We start from the raw sequence: 27,925 nt of genomic DNA, 5'->3' as shown, positions 1-27,925 counted from the left end.
CATAAATAATGGGGGTTACAAAGGCCCAAAAAATAGGGGCACTTTTTAAATATTGCTTTTATAAACTTAGAAAGTTGATAGAATAATAGGTTTTGCATTAGCATGAATTTTTGGAAGGATATGAAGTCTAAAACTCAAATGTCTGTCATTATTTTCTGACTTTAACCCTCAATAATTTGCCAGTGATTTGCCAGAAAACCACAATTTTATAAGAAACAGAACAAAAATATGAGGCAAAAATCTGGTCATTTTGCAAAAATCTGTACAGTTAAGAGATATGCCCGTAGATGATTTGTTTCTGTGTCTACAGCTCAGAAGTCGCTGTTACAGCTTGAAAACTTTCCTATTGATATTGGGGACATGTTGGTGCCACTCTGTTTCTTCAAACTGATGTTACTCCAGATAATTCTAGTGCTGATGTCGACCTGGAAACGTCCAGTGCTCTTTGGATTTGAGAATCTGGCTTTTTGAATTGATGCAGGGGGAGGACTGATGCCTTCCGGTCTGTATTCTTGTAAAGTCAATGAAAATACTGTATACTCTTAATAGTGATCATTACTGCAGTCATATTTCATATAACAGAGTGTCTGCCACAGGTAGATGTCTGTTCCAGACAGAATTCCAAAGCAAGATTTAGTCCCTTCCCCTAGCACTAGGTGACCTCAACAACACAGGATATCAACTACAATTTGGCTCTGAAAGGAAGTGCTGACCATACCATCTTCAGTTCATTCTTTGCACTGAAAAGTAAATCTCCCCTGTTCCAGGTTACCACCTGTCTCTAAGATATCATTCAGAATCTAACTCTAGAGAGAATGTAATTCACACCATCATCTTCAATTCATTTTATCCACCAAAGATTGATGTAGCTGAAATCTGTGCTCTGCATTGGTGAGTTCAAATCATTGGTTCCAGACTCAGAATTTCTGTGGAACTACAAGTACCTTGGTGGCTGCTTTTCTTATTGTATCTGCTGCTTTGTATTTTGATATTTTATGTTTATTTCTATTTTTAAAGGTGGCATGTTACGATCAGAAAAAAAGTTACCCAAATGTGCCTGAGACAAAGTTCTACTAAATATTTTTACCCTCAGTATGTCAACTACTTTGGGGATGTAAAACAATAAAAAGGCTCTAATAAGGGGGGGGGGGTTAGAAAAATGTAATTAATTTTTAAAGCACAGGAATCTGGTAGCATTAACAGGAACATTCACCCCAGGTAGTCAGGCATCTAACATACACCCAAATTGCACCCCTCCAATGAAAGTCGAAGAGGAAAAAGAAAGCTCTTCTGTTCTGCAACTGTAGTGCAACCAGTTAGCATTGATGGCCACTGCACTATCAGTGCTCATTTATGAAGCCGCAATATTCTTATGGCTTCATAAAGACTCCACCACCATTGGCACCTGATGATGGTGCTTCCTGATAGCTTGCACCTGGGGCAGCCACAGCCCTAGTTATTGCTCTGATAATGTTAAAAGAATAGAGAAGTAAAAAAAGACTTCTACTTCCAAATATGCAAGCAAAGTGAAAGAGGCCCTTATTACCCTGCCAGTCTAGTGAGTCCAGTGGATGTTGGGTCCAGTGAGTCTTGGGTTTAGTCACCCAGGATGCCAGATAGAGTTCAGCCTTACACACAGTGAGCTGCAGATGATAACATCTATGCACACCCCTGAAGTTTTTCTAACTGTCACCTTCATGGGAAATGTTGAACTTTATGAGAAAACATTTCAACTTGGGAATGGAAAAGATGATAGCTTCCCAGAAGGGAATATTAATTTTGAGTTGCTAGAATCTGAGGAGCCTGAAAATTCAGTTATTTCATTAATAATGCAGACATATGAAGAAATTCTTATGTTGCATCCTTTAGACTAGATTCCCAGCCACCTGTACGAAATAAACCTGTAGATTTTATATAGTAATAGTTTGTGCATCTGGGATGAAATAATGAGGCTGATCCAATAGTGATGTGACTAGAATTTGTTTGGGTTTCCAAAAATGGTATCATCTTTCAATACCCTACCAAATAACAGAGCAGAATCCTTGATGGATTTGGCAAGAACGCCTGTAACTCAGCCACCCAAGGTATGTCAGTCATTTTAGACCACAGCGCTCTACATATACATCATTAGTTGTCAAACAAACTCAAAGCCTAATAGCAGGGTAGCAAAATGAATACTAAGGAAATGCCACTGCAAATTGAAGTTTAAGAAAAGTGATGATAAAATGTATACAAACAGCAAACAGTGTTGGAAAGCATCCCATAAAATATGGTTATACTGTGGTAGATGACTGTCCTAATACTTTAATCTAGGGTGCATTGATCAGTGCACAAACCTGGCTGAGAAACTAGGCTCTGCTGAACGATGAGAAACAAAAAAAATCTTTGAAACACCAATAAATAGAGTGTTTATGTTTGGTCCTCCTTCCAAGGAAATAATCAGCAAACTACATGAATAAAGCAAGAACGTTATTTCTATGAATCAGTTCTTTCACCATGCCCCATTGCCCAAGTACTCTTGTCACACAAAATAGTGGCCATTTTTCTTTGGACAGACAAAGCTTGAATTGCTTAAGAAAAGGAAATAGTTTCAAAAGAACGGACAAACTTGTACACAATAAAGAAGACAAGAGAAGGACACAGGCAGTAGGTAGACGACACTTTCCCAAGCCTCTATAACCTACGGCTGTGTCCCATCTTTGTCCCCATCCCCTATCCATAACGGATAGATTGGAAAGTCTTCAGCTGCTAAAGCATGATGGGCACTTTTGACCACTGGGCTTTCTGTATTTAAGACTATGTTTTTTGGGAACTTTGAGATTTCAGAGGGATTCTTCTCATTTCAAGAGATTAATTGGTGGTAAAAAATTAATTATTTTACAGTGGGGCAAAGGTGACAGAGGCAGGAAACATTATTCAAGGCAATCTTTGCCTTCCAAGAAAGAAAAGTCTGAGACATCTTAGACTTCTCAAGCAATATGCAAGTGTTAGGTGTGAACAAGTTCTAAAAGCTCATGTTGAAATCTTTCCTACTTTTCTAAAACTACCTTTTTCTGGATGACTGGCAGATATAGGGTTCAGACAGAGAGGACCTTTGGCTGTTATCAGCTACACCACGTAATGTTTGCAACATATCTCTATAAATATCCAAAAGTCAAACATTTGCAAATTCTACCCTTTTTCCCCTTTTATTTGATTAAGGTAAAAGATGATAGCATTCTTACTTGAACTTTGGTGAGTAATCCTTGACAGGGTTGTTTTATGGATAAAAGATCATGTCAAACCAATCTAAGTCTGACTGAATAACTAGAATTACACAGTTGCTCAATACAAGATTGTTCATATCACAATTACACTTCACAACATGACATAGTAACTGCTCGTATGTTGTTACTCTATATAGGAGCAATGTGATTGTGCTCAAATATATAGGATTTTAAAAATGCTCTCAGGGATGACAGCTTCTTAGGGGAAAAAAATGAGAGTTTTTCACTCTCTGCAGGTGAATGTCATATGCTTGAGTTGCAGTGCCACAAAGTAAGAATAATGAACTAAAGGGGTGCAGGAGTTTGCCTCTTATAACAAATTACAGATTTAATTCATTTACTCCCAAACCTCACAATCTGAAGAATGTGAATTGTAGGTTATCTGTGTACCTAAGCTATAGGTTTGAACTATGTTTGAGAGATTTGTGGATCAGGGTGTGTTTTTGTAAGGATTTACACTGTATCTATATAAAAAAACATAATGCCGTTGAAAGGAGAACTTGGGAACCTCAGACCTACCTACATGTTTCTATGAAGAAGCAGTAGCAGAAAAAATAAGGAAAATGACTGGGGTATCAAAAAAGGATAATAAAAGTGGTAAATCAGTACCAGAGAAAAGCAGGAAGGCAATCATCATACTGATATGCAAAGACAGATGCAATGCTAATAAAGAAGGTGGTGTTACCACTGTTTAAATCAAAGGTAAACTCCTACCCTTGGCAACTCAGTTCTGTACATTATCTTTAACTGGTTATTGTCCTTACCACTTCAAAGCAACAAAAAAGTGTGGTACTTTCATTTCCCTCTGAACTGTAGAGAATTTCCTGTGATGGTTCACACACTCTCCTCCTGCACAAGCTCACATGGACATTTCTTTCTGACTGCTACAAGCATAGCCGGCATTAGGTATAGGCCAACTAGGTGGCTGCCTAGGGTACTGCTCTAGCAGGGGCAATTTTCCAGTATTTATTTGGTATAGGTAGACCAGAATGGAGGCACTGGGTGGTGTGGGGGGGGGGCACTGTGGAGCCCTTTAGCCTAGGGCACCAGTTGACCTAAGGCTGGTCCTGGCTACCAGTTTTACGTCTATCTCTTAATGGTGACAATTACATACTTAATTTGGTGTAGAGTGGTTTCACTTAGTGCATGCCAAGTAATTACTGTCTCTGACATGCTTTCTGTCATTGCACTACATTGAAAAGTCTACATTATTCTGTTTAGATACACACATGTGTGGTTAGGGTGAGCACCTAGTTAAGAAATACATAATAAAACAAAAACGGACTGGGAAAAAAAAAAAAAAAAAAAAGCACCCTGAATCTCAGAAAGTAAAATAATACAATCATCTGGGTTTTTACTCACCAATTAATAGAATGAAGCCATAATGTAACCATGACAACATTCTAATGTACTACTCTGGCTGTTCTTTCCTGCTGCCTCTACTTTACAATAGCTATGTTCAAATTAGTCATTTCAGAAATACTCTTCGGCTCCTTCTCCTAGGGTCTAACATTTGTGTGAGCTGCTAGACCCCAACCCATAAATTTTGTTTCTGGTACCACTACTATTGTCTGCACAGGAAAAAAGTTCTGGTATTAATTCTTTACTACATGTTTCAGTTTGGTTGCTTGTCCATATGCTCATATCTGGCCCAACTTGACTGTTGAGTTTTTCTGAATTTAATCGTGTTGTGTAGCATTTGCTCTGATGATGGACTTAACTGTGTTCTAAAGGTCAGTTCTAGGAATAGAACAATAAAAACTCCACACTCTGGCATAAAACACACAAAAAACAGGGGGAGGGAAGGGGTGGCTACTGCAGTAATGATCATTCGCACATCTAGTGTTATGGTAAGTTTACTTATATAACTGTGTCATATTCTTCATATGGATCACTGCTGCAGTAGCCTTAGCTATATGGGTAGATTACCACAGCTTACACCAGTGGTTCTGAAACTTTGCAAGCTGGAGGACCCCTTTTATATAGGAAATATTTTGGCGGACCCCTATAGGTGGCGATACAAATGTTACATTTGGATCACCTCCCCCATGCAGCAATTTCAGTGTCCCATTACTTGGCTACCCCCTCCCTAATTGCCATAAACACTGTTCAAAATTCTCAGTGTGTATACTGTTTTTTGCTTTACTTCCACAATGATTACAGATATTTGAATTTCATTAAAAAATTTAATTTCAAATTTTATAGCACAAAAACTGATAGACATTTGCTAAAGCTAAACAAGGCAATACAGTCTCACAATGAAAACAGACTTAGCATTAAAACTACTCTGTGTTTGAAACTCACATTCACTGAAACAGCCTTGAAACCCACATTCAAAGCAAATGCGTCTGACCAGTAGCAGATTAAGTTTAACTTTCGGCTGTTTTCAAAGCATAGGTCTTTTGAAAACATTTTTAGGACCTTGCAAAGGTTCTTTGATTCACCTTCCTGATTGCATAATTAAATTTTAAGATACAATAATTCATAGGTTCATAGGGTCATAGATTAGTACTAAGCTAAATGCCCTTGTGAGCCATTTTAAGCCTAGCCAATTATTCCCTGTGAGACTCAAACCATGCACCTTGTGGAGACTCAAACCATGCACCTTGTGTTTGCAAGGCAAACACCTTAACCATTAGGTATCCCATCACTAGGTACAGCATGTTTTAAATGTATAGTTTTCAGTGGTGGCTGGTGACTTCAAATCAAAGGGGGGCTACAGGAGACAGCTGAATGGGTGGGGTCAATGGGAAGGGGTGTGGCCAACTAGAAAGGGGAGGGACTATGCTCAAAACCACAAAAACTAACTAAATACACTGCCCTGGGTGCCAAACCATCATTATGAGAGTCCAATCAAGACAAAATGAAGTGTAGAAGAATAAAAATATTTCAATGCATTGGCTGCATGACAACTTACTTAATATCTAGATGGAAACAAAAAGGTTGTGAGGCATGAAAAAATAAATTACTTTCTAAATACATTAATGGAATGCCAGTCAAAATCAAGTATAAGAAAAACAAGCAGCACTCAACTCAAACCACTTCTTGCACTGCAGTTCTAATTATAATTTATATTCAGCTTTATTAAAGTACCAAGTAACATGCTGAAAGTAGAAATCTCTGATGCCCCCACTTGTAAAAATGTTTCTTATCCAAAAAAAGACCTGCTTCCTGACAACTATCTACTTGTTTCATGGGGAAAACATGATCAAAGTAAAAAATGAAAAGCAAACAAGAAATAAGCTCAAGATACATTGCTTAAAAGGATTACTGTACAGGTTATGGACCATACAACTGGCATTCTGTTTAGTTTACGGGTAAAGCCTGCAGAGATGACTGGAAGTCTCCAAGTGTAATGAGCTTCTTAAAATAATGTAATCCTGTCCTTTATTACAAATACTGTCATATGCATTTCAATACTCAAGGCTTATACATTATTTAGTTAAGTATTCTTTTCATGGCAACAACAGAAAGGCTTTCAATGTTGGCAATTCTTTAACAGTATGCTTATTAAAGCTTACTTGCATCTTACGATCTCAGCCAAGCTTACCTGATGTTCATTAAAGTATTGTTACTTAAACACAGAGCAACAGGCACTTTGGGTAATAAGCATAAATCAACAGTACAAAAAATATGACTGAAACCAGACCATTCTGCAAAAATCAAGGACAGATGAAAAGCCACTCTAGTACTTGTGTCTACCTTGGATGGGGGTGATACTCTGCACATTTACACTGCATAACTACTCCTTGCCTTGCTTTGACACATCCAGAGTCACTACATGGGGGAGTGGGGTGCAACAAGTATGTCACAATTTTAAATGTCTCTGGCTGACTGTGATGGCCCTGACACATTTGTCATACCTGTCAACCTCAGAGCAAGAAATCTGGACAAAGCCATACAAAAAAGTGGGACAAAGGCCCAAAAATAAGGACAATTTTTAAATATTGCTCTTATAAACTTAGAAAGATAATAGAATAGGTATTGCAATAGTATGAATTTTCTGAATGGTATGAAATCTGAAACTCAAATGTCTGTCATTATTTTCTAACTTCAGTCTTTAATGATTTGTCACTAATTTGCCAAAAAACACAATTTTATGAAAAATGGACCAAAAATGTGATGTAAAAATATAAAATAGCCACACAATACAGCTGGGAACCTGTCAAAGAAGGGACACTTTAATATTAGTACTGCTAACTTGAGCAGCTGACAAAATAAAAGAATCTACATGCATTTCTGAAATAAAAGTAATCTATAACTCTGATTATTACAGTTATTTCTTAATTGTAAACCCTCCATGTTTTCTTACAAAATTGCTTGCGGAGGGATTATTAGGGGGAAGAGCAACATTTTGAGCCAAAATTAGGGACAGTTGAGAGGTTTGGCTATGCCTAATTCTATGAAGCAATTTATTTGCATGTACCTCTCAACTTGTTAATGCAATACATCTGGACAAAGCCAAATATATTGGGGGAACATATAAACAGTACTAAAAATTGCTCTTGTATAAACTGACACAGTTGATAGAACAACAGGTCTTACTTTAGCATGCATTTTTCTGAAGGTTATGAAGTTTGAAACTAGTGTGTCATTATTTAGTGACTTAATTCCTAAATGATTTGCCAGAAAACCACAAATTTTATGAGGAACAAACCAAAAATAAGAAGCAAAAATCTATTAATTCTTTGAAAATCTGGACAGTTGGGAGGTATAGTTCAGCTGGGGCTGTCTAAGTTTGTCGCCCTTCCCCCTCACAAAATCATGGTCGAATAGAGCCTCCCCCTGCAGCCATTCCAATGATCCATTACTTGGCTATTTCACTCCATTTACCATAAACACTAATGTGCATACTGATTTACTTCTATGATGATTTGGGCTTCATTTGAAAGTTTTATTTTGCATTTTACAGCACAAACACTAAGACATCTGCTAAACAAACTTAGCATTAAAACTTCTCTGCCCTTGAAACTCACACTCATTGAAACAGCATTGAAACCCACATTCAAAGAAAATACATTTTACCAGTGGCAGATAAAGATTAATTCTGGGCTGTTTTCAAATCATAGGCTCCTTGCATCTGAAACATACATGTGCTCTTTGATACACCTTCCTATTGTTTTGAGCATTTTTCCAGTAAACTATGAAACAAAACGCATGCACCAATAATGACAAAACTGCCCAATTCAGAACATCTTTCCAGTAAACAATGAAACAAAATGCATGTATCCATAATGACAAAACTGCCTAGTTCAGAAGATTTCCATCATAAAAGTCTACTCAAACTTCTACAGTCCACCATTATCAGTAAATATGCACAATTCTACAGTCCACCATTATCAGTAAATATGCACAATTCTATAGTCCACCATTATCAGTAAATATGCACAATCTCTGAAGAAGTAAAAAAGTCATCTAAATAATTCCACATTAAATAAATCTGTAACTAATAAAGAGGTTGCTGCTAGCAAACACCTTTATAGTTCATGATTTCATCGAAAAATAAAGTGGCTGATGCCCCTGAGGAATAAATTGCCTATATTACATTAAAAATGATAAGCTAGTAATATTGCAATAGGAAATGGATGGCTAACTGATAACAGGCTCATAGCTGGTATCTTAACTTTTTCAGTATGGCAGCATTCACCCCTTGTGGGAGTAGAACCAACAACCTTCTGCATCAAAAGCAAGTACATAACCTGTTGTGCTATTAACATTGCATGCTGACTTAGCATAAGCAGCACTAAACTTCTCTTCCCCTGCAGCTCTCACAGCTCATTGTAAAATCTACTCAATACTCAACTGCATCTCAACTTCGCAGCACAAGAAATCTGGAAAAAGCCAAATTTATTGGGGGGTGGTCAAAAGTCCAAAAACCAGGACCACATTAAACATTGCTTGTATAATCTTGGAAAGTTGCTAGAATAAAATGCTGTGTTACCACCATACATTTTACTGACAAGGTCCCTGTGCAAAAGAGCAACATACCACTATGCCAAATCACCTGCTTTGTGAAAGAAAAATGCTGTGTTACCACCATACATTTTACTGCCAAGGTCCCTGTGCAAAACAGTCGGAGCAACCTACCACTACGCCAAATCAGCTGCTTTGTGAAAGAGCGGAAGACTGAAACTTAAATGGCTATCATTTAATGAATTCAGTTCTCACCATAGCTGTCAACCTCTTAGCACAAAACACCTGGACAAATCCAGTAATGAGGGAATACAGCCCTCAAACATATTCAGTGAATTCAGTTCTTGCCATAGCTCTCAACCTTAGCACAAAAAACCTAGACAAAGCCAATAATGGGGTAATACAGTCCCAAAAATAAGGACAGATTTCAAATATTCATCTTATAAACTTAGGTTGTGTTACTATGTATTTTCTGAAGAATATGAAGTCTGAAATTCAAATGCCTGTCAACTTTACTTCTGATGGAACACAAACAATTTTCAGCAGAGGCCCAGGGAGAAATACTGCAGACACATGTATTTGTAAAATGGCAGGACACCAGAGCAAATCCACACAAACACAGGGATAAGATGCAGACTCCACACAGAAGGCACCCCAGCCAAGAATCAAACCAGAAAATCTATAGCTGTGAGGTAACAATGCTACCACTGCACCATCAAATATGTAAGGATTTAAACATTCAGAAACCTGAAGTCTGAAATTCAAATGCCTGTCAATTTTATTTAACAACAAAAAATAATTTTCAGCAGAGACCCAGGAAGAAATAATGCAGACATGTCTTTGTAACATGGGAGGACACAAAAGCAAACCCACACAAACACAGGGAGAAGATGAAGACCCCACAAAGAAGGCACCCCAGCCAAGAATCAAACCTGAGAACCTGCAGCTGTGAGGCAACAATGCTACCACTGCACCATCAAACATCAAGCATTGCAACATTTAGAAACCACAGATATTATGAGGAACAGATCAGATCAAATATGAGGCAAAAATCTGCAATTTGTTTTACAAATGGTGGTGGGTAGGGAATTCAGGTCTTTAACACCTGCATACAAGGTACAGGGTTCAAGCCTGAGGTATTCCCCACCACACCACCATGAGTCTAGCCACCAATATATAGCAACTGGGGCATTTACATATACACACACACACACACACACACACACACACACACACACACACACACACACACACACACACACACACCTACCTGTAGTAGGCTGATCTTGTAGCTGCAAGCAAATAAATCCATGTCTCCGCCGTAGCTGCAAGCAAATAAATCTCTCTGTTCACATAAATCCATGTCTCCGCCATAGCTGCAAACACATAAATCCACACAAGACCCCGCCCATCCAGCTCTGAATCGCGAGATGTTCCCGACAAGACTTCAGCAAACTCCAGACTGCTGACGTTGCAGTCTGACTCCGATGAGGTTTCCCAGTGAGTTTCCAGGACAGTTTATTGCAGTTGTACTGCATAGACTTCTGGGATCTTGCTCTAGCATGTTTCCCGGTCCAGACTGCTGCTGAAACAGTCTGCGCATGCTCCAGGCTGTCTCAGCAGCAGTCCAGACTAGTGAGCATGCGCGAATTTTGAATTTTTTTTTCTTTCTTTTATTTTCTAATTTCTTTATATTTTACAGCTGGGGGGGGGGCTGCAGTCCAATAGCACGGGCCACCTCTGATAGTTTTGCAAATTTTTTCAGTAAGCAATAAAACAAAACATATGAACCTATAATGACAAAACTGCCTAATTTAGAAAATTTCAACCATAAAAGGCCACTCAAACTTCTGTCATTGCAATCTACCAATATCAGTTAATATGCACAATCTCTGCAGAAGTAAAAGTCATCTGAATAATTCCACCTTAAAGAGATCTGTAACTAATGAAAAAGATGCTGCTAACAGACAACTTTATATTTCAGTGTTTCGTCTACATACAAATTTAGTGCCTGCTACCCTTGAAGAATAAATTGCCTACTTATGTTACATAAAAAAATGGCAAGCTGGTAATATTGCATGGATGGCAAACTGAAACAGATTCATAGTTACTTGGCATCTTATCCAAAGGAGGACATATTCAGGACTGCAGTACCCCACCCCACTGAAAATACAACACAGTATCAAGAATCCATCTATATGCTGTGGGAGTAGAACCCACAACCTTCTGCATAAGATACAAGTATGTTACCTGTTGTGCTACTAACACTGCTTTAAAATTATATACCACAATAGTGATACCATTTGCTAGCTAGCTAAACAAAACAGTTGCACAGAACGACAAACATATGGGGCAAAAATCTGGACATTCTGCAAAAACCTCAACAGTTGAGGGGTATGCTACCTATGTGTTGCATTAGTACAAATTTTCTGAATGATATGAAGTCTAAAGCTCAAATGTCTGTCACTATTTTCTAACTTCAGTCCTAAATGATTTGCCAGAAAAACACAATTTTATGAGAAACAGACTACAATTATGAGGCAAAAAATCTGGATATTTTGCAAAAACCTGGACAGCTGAAGGGTATGCTACCTACATCGTAAACACACCTCTTTCCCTCTTACACACACACACACACACACACACCTTTCCACCGCTTCAGCACAAGATATCTGGACAAAGTCTGTCATGATGGGGGCAGAGGGCCGAAACTAAAGACACATTTTAAATATTGCTTTTACAAACTTAGAAAGAAATTTTGCAGTAATATGAATTTTCTTAAGGATATGAAGTCTAAAGCTCAAATGTCTGCCATTATTTTCTGATTTCAGTCCTAAATGATTTGCTAGGGATTTGCCAGGAAAACATCATTTTATGAGAAACAGACCAAATGAGGCAAAATCTGGACATTCTACAAAAACCTGGCCAGCTGAAGGGTATGCTATCTATCTTTTAAACACACCTCTTTACCTCTTACACACCTACCTGCCTTCCTCCCTCTTACACGCGTGCACACACACACACACACACACACACACACACACACACACACACACACACACACACACACACACACACACACACACACACACACACACACACCTCTCAACATCTTCAGCACAAAAAATCTGGACAAAGCAGTAACCAATATTAATCCAGGACCTTAATTGGTGGGAACAGAACAGTTTTTTACATTTCTCTCCAAGTTCTAACTGCCAGGCAGAAAATACAGGGCAAGTGAGCAGCTGCTCAGCGTTGTCCGCAAACGCGCAAGTTGTTCCTTCTTTCCTTCTCTAAATAAGGGCAAGCAGCTGCTAAGCCATGAATGCAGAAATTAAGCAGCTGCACTACAGACAGTGAAATCTCTCTTTTTTTTTTTTTTGTTTATAAATTGACGGTGAGTGGAGCAACTTTTCTTTGTTTTTTTCCACAAAGTCGCTGACAATGCCTGAAATCTAAGTGAACTTACGGACCCCTAGAAGGTATTGTATGGACCCCCAGGGATCCACAGACCACAGTTTTAGAAACACTGGCTTTGACTAGGTGGAGGAAACATGAGGGTCCAGGAGCCCCTGGAGAATTGTCCTAGCAAAATCTGTCCTGCACCTCAAGAAGGAATCTAGTTTATAGAGCTTTGTAAAAGTATGCACAGAGGACCAAGTTGCTACCTCTAGAATACTTCTAGAATCCAGCCCTTTGGAAAAAGCCACAGATGAAGCCAAGCCCTTGGTAGAATGAGCATTGACCCCCGCCTGGAATAGTCTTGTTGTGGCCGGTACAACAAAAGGTAACAGCATGAAACATCCATTTGGAGTTTGTGCAGCTTGTCGTTTTTTTCTTACCTTCACAAGAAATGAACAACTGATCAAAGTTCCTGAAAGATTTGTTTCTGTCAAGATAGTAAAGATAGTACCCAAGTTGCCTGTGGATATACAAGGTATGATGTATCCTTTTTCTCCTCATTTTTAGGTTCTGGAAAGAAGATATGGAGATGGATAGCTTGGTTCAGGGTAAACATGGATACAACTTTACACATAAACAAAGGAGTAGTTCTTAAGTAACCCCCATATGTATGGAAAATGAGATAAGGATGACCCACCATAAGGGCTTTCAACTCACTTCTGGATGGGGTCAGAGAAATTTGTAATACTGTTTTCCATGTTTATAACTTTAAGTCAGCCTGATAAGCTGGTTCAAATGCAGCAACAGTTATTTTTTCCAAGCAAAAAATTTAAATCCCAAGAAGGAGCCACCTGTTTCTGGGGGGGCTTGGTATATAACACCACTTTCCAAAACATTTTCACATGATATTGCATTGAAAAGATCTGCTGAAAAGGCTGACAAATGAACCTTGATGGAGGATAGTAAGTAACTCACATAAATAATATAGAACAAGAGACACCCTAGCCCTGAATGGTTGCTGGTTCTTTTCTTGACGCCATCTAGAAAATCTTTTCCATTTATTAATATATGATTTTCTAGTAGCAGGTTTTCTTGCCCCCATTAATACCTGCTGCATGTCCTCAGAAAACAGATGCCTAAAACATATTAAGATTCTATCATCCAGGTATTCAGATGCAGTTGTTTGGGATCAGGATTTATAAAAACATCCCTCATCTTGTATGAGAAGATCTAGTCTGTGAGGAAGCCTGTGGTAACTGCCCCTGATCATTTCAAAAAGAAGGAAGAGCCACTGTTGACTTGGCCAGAAGACAGTCACCACAATAATCTTTGGAGAGTCCTTCAGAATGACACAGGAAATTAGGGGAAATGGTGGAAAATCATACAGCAACATTCATGACAAAGGAAAAGAAAAAAAAAAACTCCTGTCTTCCTGGACTTCTTGCATAGAGTCCTGGATCGGAATTTTGGCAAATGATTGTTTTGTTAGAGGTAAAAAAGATCTACTGTGTTCCCCACAGTTGGATCAATTCTTGGAAGACCTCCTGAGTCAGTTTCCATTTATAAGGATCTGTCCCGGTCCTGTTCAGCTTGTGTGCTACACAATTTTGCTCTGACAGTATATAAGATTGTACTGAAAAGCTATTTCCCAGGCTACCATGGGTATTCTGCATAGACTGTAAGATCTGGTTCCTCATTTCCTGTTTATGTACCACATCATTGTGGTGTTGTCTGTAAACACTTTTGAGGTCCTGGGGCAGCATATGATTCAGCAAGCTCAGAGAATTTACAAGTGTCAATATCTCTACTATATTTATTTCTTTTGATCTGCCCTTTCTGTTCCAAAGATCCTACACCTTTATCTCAATAGACACTACTCCGCAAGCAAATTCCAGGGCATCTGTTGTGACAGACTGTGCTGGAAAAGGGAGGGAGAATTTGAGACCTGGATTTTGACAAATTTGATGTCTCCACTACAAAATCTCAATTTTCACAAACCCCAAAGCTAGAATCTGGAAAGTATTGGAATGTTGAAATTGGGACAATACAGATTTCATGCACCCTTAGATTTTCTCATGTGGAGTCTTGCAAGAGGATTACAGAAGCCATTGGACCCAAAATACTGAGAAATTCCATAGCTGGGACAGTAGTCTGAATGGAAAGACTCAAGAATAGATCTAGATACAGATCTACTTTTTCCCTGTTGTAGAAAAGCTCTTTAACTGAGGTGTTCTAAAGACACCTCAAGAAAAAAAATCTCATGGGAATGGGCCATACAAGACTTTTGTAAGTTTTCTTAGAACTGCAGTCTGTGTTGGAGATCACCTACCCAAGTAAGAGATTCCTGCTAATTAAAAAAAAAGACTCTGCAAAGATACACAATTGGATTGGATCTAATTGTATTAATTAAAGAAGTCTCGATAGGGAGAAGAAAATGCTAAATAAATTGCATTTTTGATATTAATTTTTGGAGTCTTTTCTACGTTGGTGAGGAGTGGGAGTTGCTGTTTGACTTGGCTTCTCTGGTTATTAGTTTTGACTCCGCAAAGATAAACATGATGCCTAAATAAGGAAAAATATGAATACCTTGCAGTATGCAGTAGGCTATCACAGGAGCTAGATATTTTGTAAATATCCTTGGAGTAGTGGATAAACCATAGGTTAATGCTGAGAACTCATAATGTGATCCAGATACAGAAAAACCTAAGAAATGCCTGAAATCTGAATCTATAGAAAGTGATGATATGCATCTTTTAAATTTAAGGTCAGTAAAAAACTCAAATGGACAGTAAGGGGTGATAAGTTTTGAAGGGATAACATTTGGAACTTGAACACTGTAACAAATAGGATCAAAAGGAAAGATCCAGAACTGGTTTTCAAGAATCTTCCTTCATTGGCAGAAGAAACATTCTTGAAAAAAATCCTACTTGAGGAAAGGGACTGCCTCTACCACCCCCTGAGACAGCAGATGGTAAATGACAGCAGGAAAAAGAGAAGTTTTTCTGGAAGATGGAGGGGAGAGTAATCCCTAAAAAGGAGGGAGAGATGATGGATTACTTTTACAACCCATCTGTCTGAGACTATCTGTTGCCAAAGAGAGACATGGAGGCTCAGACTTCCTGAAAGGATTAAGAGTTTGCCAGGGTGGGACAGGGAGGGAAGTCCTGTATATAGTCATTCAGGCATATTATTGCTTTGGGGGGGGGTGTTCATCCTTTCCTTTTGGACACCCCCCAGCCACTGATTTTTAAATGTTTGTTTACCATCAGCTTGCTGGGTCTGTTTATTTTGCTTTTCAAAGAAGACTGTAGGGGTAACATTAAACCCATGGCAAACTTGAAGAAGGTAAGCTGAAAAATCTGAGAGAGCCCTTGAATCAGCTTACCTCTCTCATTACATCTTTAAGGACTTCTGCAGCAGATGGCCCAAAAACTAAATCTCTAGCCAAGGGAGAATTCAAAGTTTCAGGAACAACAAAAGGTGTACAGACTGGTAAAAAACAAACACCACTCCACCAGTAGCCAAAAACTGGACTCAATAGTTCTAAGGTAGCAAAGGTTTTATTCCACACACAAGTAAAAAAAACAACACAGTCAAGTGCTTCCGTCGTCCAATACTTCTTCAGAACTGTGTAAAACATCAATAAAACAGCTTATATAAGAAATTACTCTCCCATTTAACCCACTAATTAAATCTTAAAGCCATACATCTTTTTTTGAAAAGATAAGAAATAAATATACATGTAAATAATAAATGTTAGTATCTAATTATAAAACTGAGTTTAAAATACATAGTGGAACTAAGTACAGCTACTGCTCAAAGTGTGATTTGACAAAGTGATGTGTTTAAATGTATAAAATCTCTAAATACTATAACTTAGTTGCCCTGTGTTTTAACTCGGGTTTAATACAGATATGATCATTAATACCAGGGGCTACAGTGGCATTCAGATGTATTTGCCATCTCACTTCAACCCTGTCCAGTTTATTAGTCCAATCACCCCCTCTGATGTCCCTACCTACCACCTACAAAATACCAAAATGAAAAAAATGGTTAATGTTAATGTGCCTAAGTAATGCATTGCTTTCATCACTTTTCTTAATACTACATAGGTGCTCATAAATTCTTCTCCAGAACCTCCTTTCCATCTTACAGATATAGAAATCATGACAACGTTGACATACAGCAATACAAACTACTTACTCCGTTGGTATTACAAGATCCTGTGGCTAACCTTACTTCAAAATCATTGGAACCTATACATACAGTAGGGGTTGAAATAATGTGTTTACAGTAATCACATGCCCCACATTTTGTGGCTCCCTTCATGTTCTTGTTTTTACTCTCAATAGGATGCTCTAACAAACTTTTCAAATTCCTATTTGTCCTATAGGAGAAAGTTGGGTCGTCACCTAAAACAGCCATCAGTTCTTGATTAACTTTAAATAATACCCAGTTTTTCTTTATTATTTCTCTAACAGAATTGGAAGTACCCCATAAGTCAGTACCATAGAGTATGAAAAATCATTGTTTTGTTGGTGGGTAACTTCAACCACCTTATTCTGGTTGACCCCAAGTAAAGGTTTGTATCTATTACCCCATTCACTTGTAACTTGGTCACTAATAGTAACCACAAATTTCAATGGGTATCCTCTTGCTACAAACATTTGAGTCAGTTTATCCATTTCTGACTTTACTGTATCAAAATCAGAACGCATTCTGGCTATACAGACCATCTGACCTTTCACTATGTTTCTCTCTACAAAATGGGGGTGACTACTCCGAAACTCAAGATAATCATTCGAAAAAGTAGGTTTTTGGTAGACACATGACCAAAAACACTTTCTACTTGGGTCCTTCAAAAGACAAACATCCAAGTAGTTTATCATAGAATTGCCACTGTTCCCAGTAAACTTAAAATAGTCACAAATGTTATTCAAAAAGTTTAAGAAGTTGGTGTGTTTATCCCCTACATTCCAGAGGATAAAAAGGTCGTCCAAGAATTTTTAGGTACACCACCCAAAAGTCCTTGAATGGACTTTTGAAGATGTACTCACTTTCCCAACGGTACATAACTAAATTTGCAAACAGTGGAGCACAACTATTGCCCATTGCTATACCGTTTGAATGGAGGAAGAATTCACCACCAAAACTAAAAAAATTGTCAAAATAATTTCCATTAACACCATAATGAAATTTACCAAGGAATTCCCCAAGTTAGTTGCATCAACTAACACCTCATGAAAAAATTCTAATCCTATATCATGGGGTACAGAAGTGAATAAATCCACATCAACAGTTGAAAAACTAACATTCTCACTACAATATTCTTTGTTTATCTAACCCAAAAAAATCCCAAGAATCTGTTAACTTATGGTCAATGTGAGCTAAAGATTTTCTAACCACTCAATCAACAAAACCCCCTATATATTTATTTCTTACCTTTTCAAAAAAGTGTATGGCTTTAAGATTGAATTTGTGGGTTAAATGGGGAGTAACTTCTTATATAAGCTGTTTTATTGATGTTTTACATAGTTCTGAAGAAGTCTTTGATAACGAAAGCGCTTGACTGTATTGTTTTTTTACTTGTGTGTAGAATAAAACCTTTGCTACCTTGGAACTATTGAGTCCGGTTTTTGGCTACTGGTCGAGTGGTGTTTGTGGATTTTACTGGAGAATTCAAAGTTTCATTTTTGGCATCTTCTGACAGGTTTTATGAATACAGCCAGGCAAACCTCCTCAGAACAGTTCCAGCAGCAGCAACCCTGGAATTGGCATCTGCAGAATCATAAGCGCATTTCAAACAGTGAGTAGACACTTGAGACAAAGAAGCAGTTACATTACACATAGCAGGTTTTTCCTTAGAAGAGGAAACAGATGACATAATATTCTCAAAGGAGACAAGCATAAACTTTAATAGACGAGCTTGACAGTTAAGAATTATAAAAACAATTATTTCAGAAGAATGCACTTTCCCCTAAATCTATCAGAAGCTTTCCCATCTTTGTCACAAGGAGTGGGATTAATAGAAACCAGATGTCGAGTAGCAGCTCACTAAAGCAATAGTTGCCAGGTTTGATCTGTGATGAGTGTACAAAAACTCATAAGGACTGAGGAACTTTATACAATCTATCTACTTTGGGAGCTGGTTATAATATAGGGTATGAGAAAAACATCCTCCAAAGCTGAAAGACCAGGAAAATTGAGCTAGCTTCTGGAAATTCTAATTGTAATAAATCATAGTACTTTTTAGTGACCATGGCATATCATTATGTACCCACTGAAACAAGTGATTCTTTCTGGAAATAGTTTCACAGAACTGGCCAAAGCCATACTCTCCTAAGAATCTGAATCAGAAATCTGATGAGACAAAACAGAATCTGTCCTTCACACTAATTTTGTGGTTCAGACACTTCTTCGGAAAATGGAGAATCCCTTTTTATTTCACCAGAAAGAGCTGAACTAAAATCTGTGCTAAGTCCAATAAATTGCTCCTGTGCAAAACAGAAGAAGAAATAGGTTTTAAGTTTTTCTTTCTTTTTGGCAAGAATTTCTGAAGAAACAGACCCTCTTTTCCCTACAGATAGGCAAAGCATTCCGGGTAGGCAGAGAAACATTCCCTGCTCCTTTTCCCGGGACTGACAAGAGTGGCTCTCCCTTGCCTACCTAGGGTACTTCAATAGTCACAGAGAATGAAGGGACTACACCAGAGGGAGCCAGGAAAACATGAACGGTCTGAAAAAAAAAACAGTAATGGCCACAGTAGAATCACCATCTTTCGCTGAGGCACTTTAGCAGCCTGCTGTGGTGACAAAATCTGTTAAGCATTTTGTTTTTTTTGCGGTTGGAAGAAGGAGAAGCTAAGGAAATAGTAATGTGCTCCATGGTTAAGCCAAAAAAGATGCTTGATTCCTGGAGAAGCCTGGTAGCAGTAGTTTGTAAAAACAAAAAGTAATTTTTCCCTGTAAAACACAGTAAGAAAACCTTTAAACACTTACCCCAGGCCCCAACAGTAAAGTAACACAACTTTTACCACAGAAAAATGTTGCTTTAAATTAAACAACTTTTTTTCCACGAAGGTAAAAAAATGTAAGCCCTCCATTTTAAAAGTCATGCGACAGTCATCAAAAGCACCTTTTTCCAAGCATTAAAATAATTGTTTTACATAAAAAGTACAGTTTCTGTCATAAAAAATAAAGTAGAAGATTTGTTACTGGAAGGAGACCTATCTGTCCAGCAACAGAAGAGTGTTAGTTGATCATTGATCCTCAAAAGCACTCAAGAGAGGCACTCTTCAGGGTGGGAAAGCTCTGAACTAATGGTTTGAACATGTGAAAGATGCCCTAAAAGCTTTGGAAGATTGCTGGCTGTTATATCCTACAGCAATGATCTATATGAAGAACATATTTTGTTTTCGAGTCAATTAATTCTCAGGAAAAGCAAAACCAGCTAACCAATCTCCAAGCAACACAATCTTCACAGCTCATGGTCACATCAAAGTCGAAGACTTCCTAAAGCAATTTAGTCATCTACCCCCTCCAGCCCTGTTTTTTCTTCTCCTGCCCAAATCATAGGCACTATAATTCACTCTTCTAGTCTATTTGAAACAATCAAATTTAAAGCAACAAAAGCCCCCCTATATAATGTCCCCAGTAATTCACCTGCAGGAGCAGGCAATCTGTAGACATGGTTTGCCATATCAAATAATGAATTCATTGTTACCCCTATCAAACACATCTACAATGTCTCTCTATAGAATAGTATTTCTCATCTAGCTGGAAAAAAACAATGACAAAGTCTAGACCTAAATCCTTCAAGTTCAGTGGCCCTTTCCATCTCTCTAAACCTGAGGAAAATACTGGAAAACTAGCATACAATCAGTTAAAACAACATAAAAACAAATCTCATACTTTCCTGAAACAAGCACTGTTTTTGACAAACTGCAATACCATTACATCAATATGGACACTTGCGGACAAGATTCTAATTAACAGGGACAGCGGTTATCTTATATGAGCTGTTTTTCTTGAGCTCAAAAAAGCCTTCAACATGTGAGCTTTGGAAAATGTGATGGTCTACCATCTGTTATGCAAATTTAGCCCAAAGGCCACAAATGGTTCAAAGGCTTTTTTCACAATCACACCTTCTCATTAATCCATGACACATCTACCACCAATCATGCAGTCCTACACTAAGGTGTTCTTCAGGGCTCAGTTTTTTTTTTCTCTCTTAGATTTCTCACTCTACATTAACTTCCATCTGATTCCTTCCAACTTCAAATTCTGCTATAGGGAGATGACTTGGTAATTTACAAGGCTAGTTCTTCACCCTTAACCCTTAGAGTGCAACTAATAGGTTATATCTTTACCAATCTGGCATAGATTTAAAAAACTTATCTCAAACTTAAAAAAAAAAAAAATATATATATATATATATATATATATATTAAAAAGAAGGAAAAAAAAACAGTGCTTTTCAGTTCTTCTCAGATGCTGTCACAAATCATCTTAAATGACATTATCTGTGACCGTAACTATATACACGCTGAAATAAACAGAAGCTTACATTCATATACTATTTGGAGAAAGCATACTCAAGATTCAATGACTGATTTTCTTCTTCTAAAAAATGTCATACTTCCTCTCACCATCTGACAGGGAAGCAATTGGCAAGGGAATTCTACAAGCTCATTTGGAATGCTGTCTTCCGATTATTGTCTCAGACTCGAAACAAGAACTAAACCTCCTCCCAAACAAACCTTATACTGAATCTGCCACTTTATCAGTCTTGCACGTAAATATGAACAGTGTTTTTTAGTCCTAAGAAAGGTAAAGTGGCTTCCAATCCAGCAAGGTAGGCCTACTACTTGGATCCTTATTGTTCTATTGTCAGTGAAACCATTTTCCATACCTTGCAGGTAAATAACTATTATGGAAGACCAAACAATCAAAGATCTAGCAAACAATCTTTCTAACTAATAATCTTCTTACTAAGTGACACAGTACCCACAGCTTCTCAGTCCTAGGACCCAAGTTTGGGAACCTATTCCACCAACCTCTGCAACCCAAATTTAGAACAAAATTCAAATACTTCTTGGGAAAAATCAGCAGCATATGAATCCCTCATGACCATGTTTTCACATATATTCTCAGTTCAGTACTGGTATCAAACACAATAGACTAGTTCAACATAGCTTTTCACCCCCCCCTTCCCCTACACTTATTAGCTTACTATATTTTCCTTGACCTTATAGCTGTACACCTCATAGTTTTCACTACCATTTTTTTTTTATTTTTAAACATGTCCCCTTTCTTCTTTTTAATTATATATATATATATATATATATACACACATACATATATAAAATCATTGTTTCTAAATAACGCATGGTTCATATTACAGTGTTATTACTATGCAAGATCTTACATAAGTTTTTATACTGTATTGCATTGTTGTATTTTTTTCCTTTGTACATGTCCATCATGCTATGATGCCCTCTGTTCCTGACATATTATGGATACTTTCTTTGAAAATGTATTATATTTTCTATATGGGATATATGGTTAACCTTGAAATTCCAAACTTGATCTTGTTTATTTTTCTGTGTTAGTTTTCTTGGACTAATATTGAAATAGGTCCAATGAGATCTGTGTTGTATGCTAGTCAAGCAATTTAAATAAACAGAGAATAACAATAACCTACTAATGAGCCTCCTCTAGTAGTCCAGGATTTGATTCCCTCAATGTCCACTTGCAAACTGTGAATCTCAACAAGACTGCTCTCACGTCACCCTCAAAAAAGGACATTTTTAGCCAGAGTAACAATAAACACATGTATATAGATAGACAGACAGACACACATTCACACACATACATGGGGTGACTACAGATAAAGAAATATGCAAACAAAAATGTTTTTCTATGAAGCTTGAATTTTATTTACTTATATGCCAATAGAATGTTTTTTTTTGTAGCTTGATTTTTTTTAATGTACTTATTAATTTACTTATTTTTAATATATTTTTGAAGAACTCTTCTGGAATATGTCAAAATGGAAATATACAGGGAACCTAGCTAGAAGTCACGATAGGACACTGTGGTAAAATAAGTGGTAAAATATGAGGATAAAGAGGTGAGAAACTAGAAAGGGAAGGAAAAACAAAGATCATGCATATTCAGACAATGTCTGCAGAAGGACATGCAAAGGGTTAAATGTTAAATCAACAGCATCAAGTTTGTCAAAACTATTGTAGCACATATTTACAAAAAAAAATCACTGAGCTGAGTCAATTTACAACAGGTGCACTTTGCCCCCTAAATCTGGCAAAAATATGGTTCTGATATACATTATAAAATAACACTTTGGAATGTTGGAAATGTCTGCAATTTCCAAACAGTGTAAAGATTAAATCTGAAAATGAATTAAGAACACAAATGTACAAGACAGCTGAATAAGCATTCAGAAAGCAGAGGTTTTGCAGAGGTTTAAAATGTAAGAGAGTTGCAATGTTGCAGAAAGTGGTAGCAATGTAATCAGCATGCCACTGGCTACAGACATCCACCAAATGCTCTATATACAGTTTTGAATTTTAGCAGAGATCCTTTATTATGGTCCCCTCTTTAAATATTATATTGCAAAAAAAAAAAAAAAAAGTTTTTTTTAAGGCTCACAAAATCACCTCTGTCAGAATGACTGCATACATGTTATCAAAGGACACTGTCACATCAGGAAGTGCAGGGTATAAGGTACCACATAATGTACAGAGGTATCTACTAGATGCTGCCACATCCAATCTCCGTGCAGTATCTTCCATGCCATAAAATGTCCAAAACAGTGATGGTGGACCTTTTGCATACAAGGACCCCTCTCCCACCAACAAATACACACACTCATGCATGAACCCCACACACACACACACACACACACACACACACACACACACACACACACACACACACACACACACACACTCTCTCTCCCTCTCTCTCGCTCTCTCTCATAGGAATAAGCTGAGCAGCATATAAGAAACTTCTACAAAGCACTTGTGGAAACAGAGACTGTCACCATCAGCTATAGTTAAGTCTGACAGTTATAGCAGACCTATGACACAGTGTACAGTCAGTTACGGAACTGTTAAACCAGTACCATCTATAATGTGACAATACAGTGTACAGTCAGTTATGGAACTGTTAAAACAGTACCATCTACAATGTTACAATGCAGTGTACAGTCAGTTACAGAACTGTAAAAACAGTAACATCTATATTGTTACAATACAGTGTACAGTCAGTTATGGAACTGTAAAAACAGTGCCATCTATAATGTGACAATACAGTGTACAGTCAGTTATGGAACTGTTAAACCAGTACCATCTATAATGTTACAATACCTCCAGGAAGTACATGAAACAGTATAACAACTAGAAGTCTGGCTCATCAAACATTACAATATTTATGCCTTTTATCTTTCTGTGTAACTTTACCCCAGTGAATGAATGTATAACATCAATTAACAGGACTAAAACAATCACTGGTGCCTCTTGTGACTAAGGAATCTCAGATTTCACTAATAAAGTCACTCCTAAGGTTTGCAATGGTATCAAAACTATTAGCATTGCTGAGTATTTAAACTCTTGCCTTATGTAAGAACACTAATTAAAAACTGGCAACATCTAAAAAGCTGTTGCGCCTACTTTATGGAATGTTGTTATTCAAAGCTGAGCAACCACTCAAAAGGTTCAAGCCATTGTTAATCACTACCGCTCAGTATTTATCCCTTACATCACAAACTGAAGGTGTGGTCTTTGAAGGCCAGATGACAGAGACTGCTCTAAGTAAATGTACTCTGACTCAACTTGCCTTTTTCCCTTAAGATTAAATCACATTTCCAGACAATTTCTATTAAATTGTTTGTTTAATAAATAGGTTAACTGAATATGTACAGTGCTTTAGAGTGATAGAGTATGCAAGTGGAAATTGAAAGAATCAAAGTACAGATTATAAAATGAATCATATTCACAACAGATAGCTTTAAGTTTTAAATGAATTTCAACAACTCCATTTGAATCTCTGTCCATGGGATGTTTGCTAGTCTTTCTTCAAACTTCACCAATAATGCTGAACATTATATGCTATATTTCTTAAACCGAAATGAAATATAAGTTGTTAGTATAATTTCACAAAGCATGTTTTTGCATCAGAGTCTCTGACTGGCACTCAATAGAAACTGCCTGAAATGTATATCAAGCAGTTAGGATACAGAGTATAAAAAAATACACTTCTCACAACACAGCAAAAAGGATTAGAATTGATAGAAGCACTCCAGAAAATGGCAAACATCAAAGAATGCAAACAAACCAGTTGCTATAGTAACCACAGTATGGCGAGCAGTCTACTTTTCATTTTATAACTGAAAGCAGAAATGCAAATCAAAACAACGACGCTGTCAGCAGGCTATATAAATGGATCTGCCATAATTTTAGTTGCCACTGACTTTAGGGCTTGAGGGGGATGCTGTGCCTCTTTTTAAGATCTTCTGTAGCAAACTACAAAACTCTGGAAGTATACCATCTAGGTAGAATTCATCATCTTATTCTCTTAAGGGAGTTCACAAGAATGCAACATCTGTCACTGACTGTATCATTCCTTCTGCATGCACACATCTGATGCACTACACTGCACTGTTGATAAACATAACATTAAAACTGGATTGTCCTATCATATGCATGAAATAGATCAAGATGATACAGGCCAGGATGCAGAAATCTTGTTTCCATGGAGAAAGTTTTACAGTTAAAACATTAGGGCCCTAGATTCTGAAAATGTAATACAGGGAAGTATGCACAGTTTCAGTACTGCTGTCCTGGTGACACAATGAAACTGCCAAACCCTTAAAAGGTCCTATCATATGCATGAAATAGATCAAGATGATACAGGCCAAGATGCAGAAATCTTGTTTCCATGGAGAAAGTTTTACAGTTAAAACATTAGGGTTCTAGTTTCTGAAAATGTAATACAGGGAAGTATGCACAGTTTCAGCACTGCTGTCCTGGTGACACAATGAAACTGCCAAACCCTTAAAAGGTTAAACCCTTGGAAGGTTAATGACCAGGAGTACAGAATTTTCAGCTGGGAAACATGAACAATCAGTAGTACCTCACTGACATTCATTTATGTAAACAGACTACGTACTGTGGCTTGGGAAAAAGAAGCTTGCAGATTTAAAACAGGCTACAGTATTTTGATTTCTCCAAAAATTATGCTGCAGATAACATTCTCCACTCCACTCTTGACTTTAATCCAAATATAAGCTGCAACCATATAATTAGCAGTAACTGAGACACGTCTGTTGTATTACAACAAGCTTTTGTTCCAGCAGAAAAAATTAATTATCTAGGCAACCAAACAAAACTATTTAGAAAGGCTGTCTCTTTGTCAGTGTTAAGCAGAATGTACAGACACATGTTTGCTATTTCTAAACGCAAACACAGGATTCAAAAAGCTCATGTTTTAGTGTACATCACTGTAAAATGAAACACTTCACATATTTAAAAAAAAAAATTAAATCACTCATCTTTTTATGCTAAAATACAGTTCTGTTGTATACTGGGTAACAAATAAGTCCCATTACCTGCTTATCCAAAATAGTATAGTTTCAACAGGTTTTTGAATTGTGCAAAATTACACGAGTTAGAACATTTGTTGTAATTATGATTATAAAACATATGCTCTTTTTATACCTTTCCTATAAAGCACACCTAATATTGGAACTTGCTCACTTCATGTAATCTTAAAGTAGAATAATCAGACTGCTATCTCCGTAGTAATGGATCCCTTCCCTACCAACTTCATTCACTTATCTGAGCAGATGTTTAGTATTACCTTTACAAATACATACAAACAAACAAATGGCATCTTAGAATCCCATTTATGTAACAATGAATTTTGAATGCTACTAGCTCTAAATTACTATTAGCCATCTCCTGAGATGGCCTCTTGCCTTCTTATGGGATGATTTATTGTTAGTGCTGATGTAGCAATGGTTCATTCTCCATGTGTGCACACACCATCATAACTTCTCTCCAGTTAGACTGCTGGTGCTGTAATACAAATCCCAGTCTCCTGCCCCCCCCCCCAAAAAAAAAAAAGAAATAGCTGTAATTAGAGAATAACATTAGCAGTACAACAGTGTTGGTGCATTCTAAAGTTGCATTATTTTCAGTGCCTGGCCCGCAGTACATGCTTACACACACACATATACACACACTAGTACCAACACTATAAATGACAAACTGCTAGGACCTCATTTGGTTGAGTGTGTATCTTACTTGTGCTGATGCGGCAGCGGTATCATCTGTTTTCATTTCCTGAATAGGGGGCTCACTTTTTTTCTTCTGATCTGTTGTCCATGATTCAGGCAGCAATTTCATTGGAAGTGTCTCAAGTTTCTTCTAAACACAGTGCTTGGATAAGTCCAGTATCTATGGGTTTCAACTGGAGGAAAGAGATAAACTGTAAAAGCAAATGCAATGAACAATATACATGAAGCAACGTAACTAAGAATGAGAGTGACTGAGAGAAGGGGAAGTAACTGCCTGCATTCACCTGAAGTCTGAAGGCAGGTAGAAAGCTCCACCTCCAAACTAACAGACAGATAAGTTTCATGCCACCTGGCTTGCTCACATACAAACCTAACCTTGCTAAACCACTGCTGTTAGTCATTCAGCAAGACAGATCATTATCAGCCAATCAAAAAAGGTTTTATGGATTTAAAGAACCAGACGGTTTACTTTGGTGTTCAACTTAAAAAGCACAGTTCAAGTATGCATGTACCTTATGCTACACTCATTGGTGTCCTCAGATAGTAAGCTGTTTCTCATTTCCCTTTTTCTGGGTTTCAAGATATGCTAGTTTAAATTTTCACTCTGTACGAACCTTTCTGCATGGCATTTTCACCTTATGAAAACCAGAACAGTTATAAGCAGCATCACTGATAGTTTAGTTATTCTTGTGGAGTAAATTAGCAAATTAGCCTTAAACTTACTTTTTTTGTCTTTTTTTTGTTTTGTTTGTTTTACAAAAGGTTCATGGATTTTACTCTCAGATATTATTCAGCATTTTCAAAATATGTATTTCTATCAAAACTGATGAACATACCTCTCAACCCTTTAGTGCAAGAAATCTGGACAAGGCCTGATATAATGGGGGACAAAAGCCCAAAAATTGGGACATATTTTAAATATTGCTGTAATAAATTAAGAAAGCCATTAGAATAAGAGGAGTTATGTTAACATGCATTTTCTGATAGATATGAAGTCTGAAACTGAAATGTATGTCATTATTTAG

General features: G+C 37.4%; 1 protein-coding gene across 1 annotated transcript in view; it reads right to left on the bottom strand.

Moving 5' to 3' along the window:
- Nucleotides 1-27,246, bottom strand: part of LOC122803429 (sodium-dependent proline transporter-like) — a 906,432-nt gene extending 879,186 nt beyond the window's left edge. The window contains exon 1 of the mRNA XM_044073039.1: nucleotides 26,908-27,246. Within this exon, the coding sequence (XP_043928974.1) occupies nucleotides 26,908-27,009 (102 nt within the window). The 5' untranslated portion in view covers nucleotides 27,010-27,246. The remainder of the gene's footprint in view (nucleotides 1-26,907) is intronic.
- Between the last annotated feature and the right edge of the window lie 679 nt (nucleotides 27,247-27,925).

The sequence above is a fragment of the Protopterus annectens genome, chromosome 5.part1, assembly GCF_019279795.1.
Source record: "Protopterus annectens isolate FY-2018-M chromosome 5.part1, PAN1.0, whole genome shotgun sequence".
NCBI classification, from domain to species: Eukaryota; Metazoa; Chordata; order Ceratodontiformes; family Protopteridae; genus Protopterus; species Protopterus annectens.
This window is presented reverse-complemented; position numbering and strand designations above follow the sequence as displayed.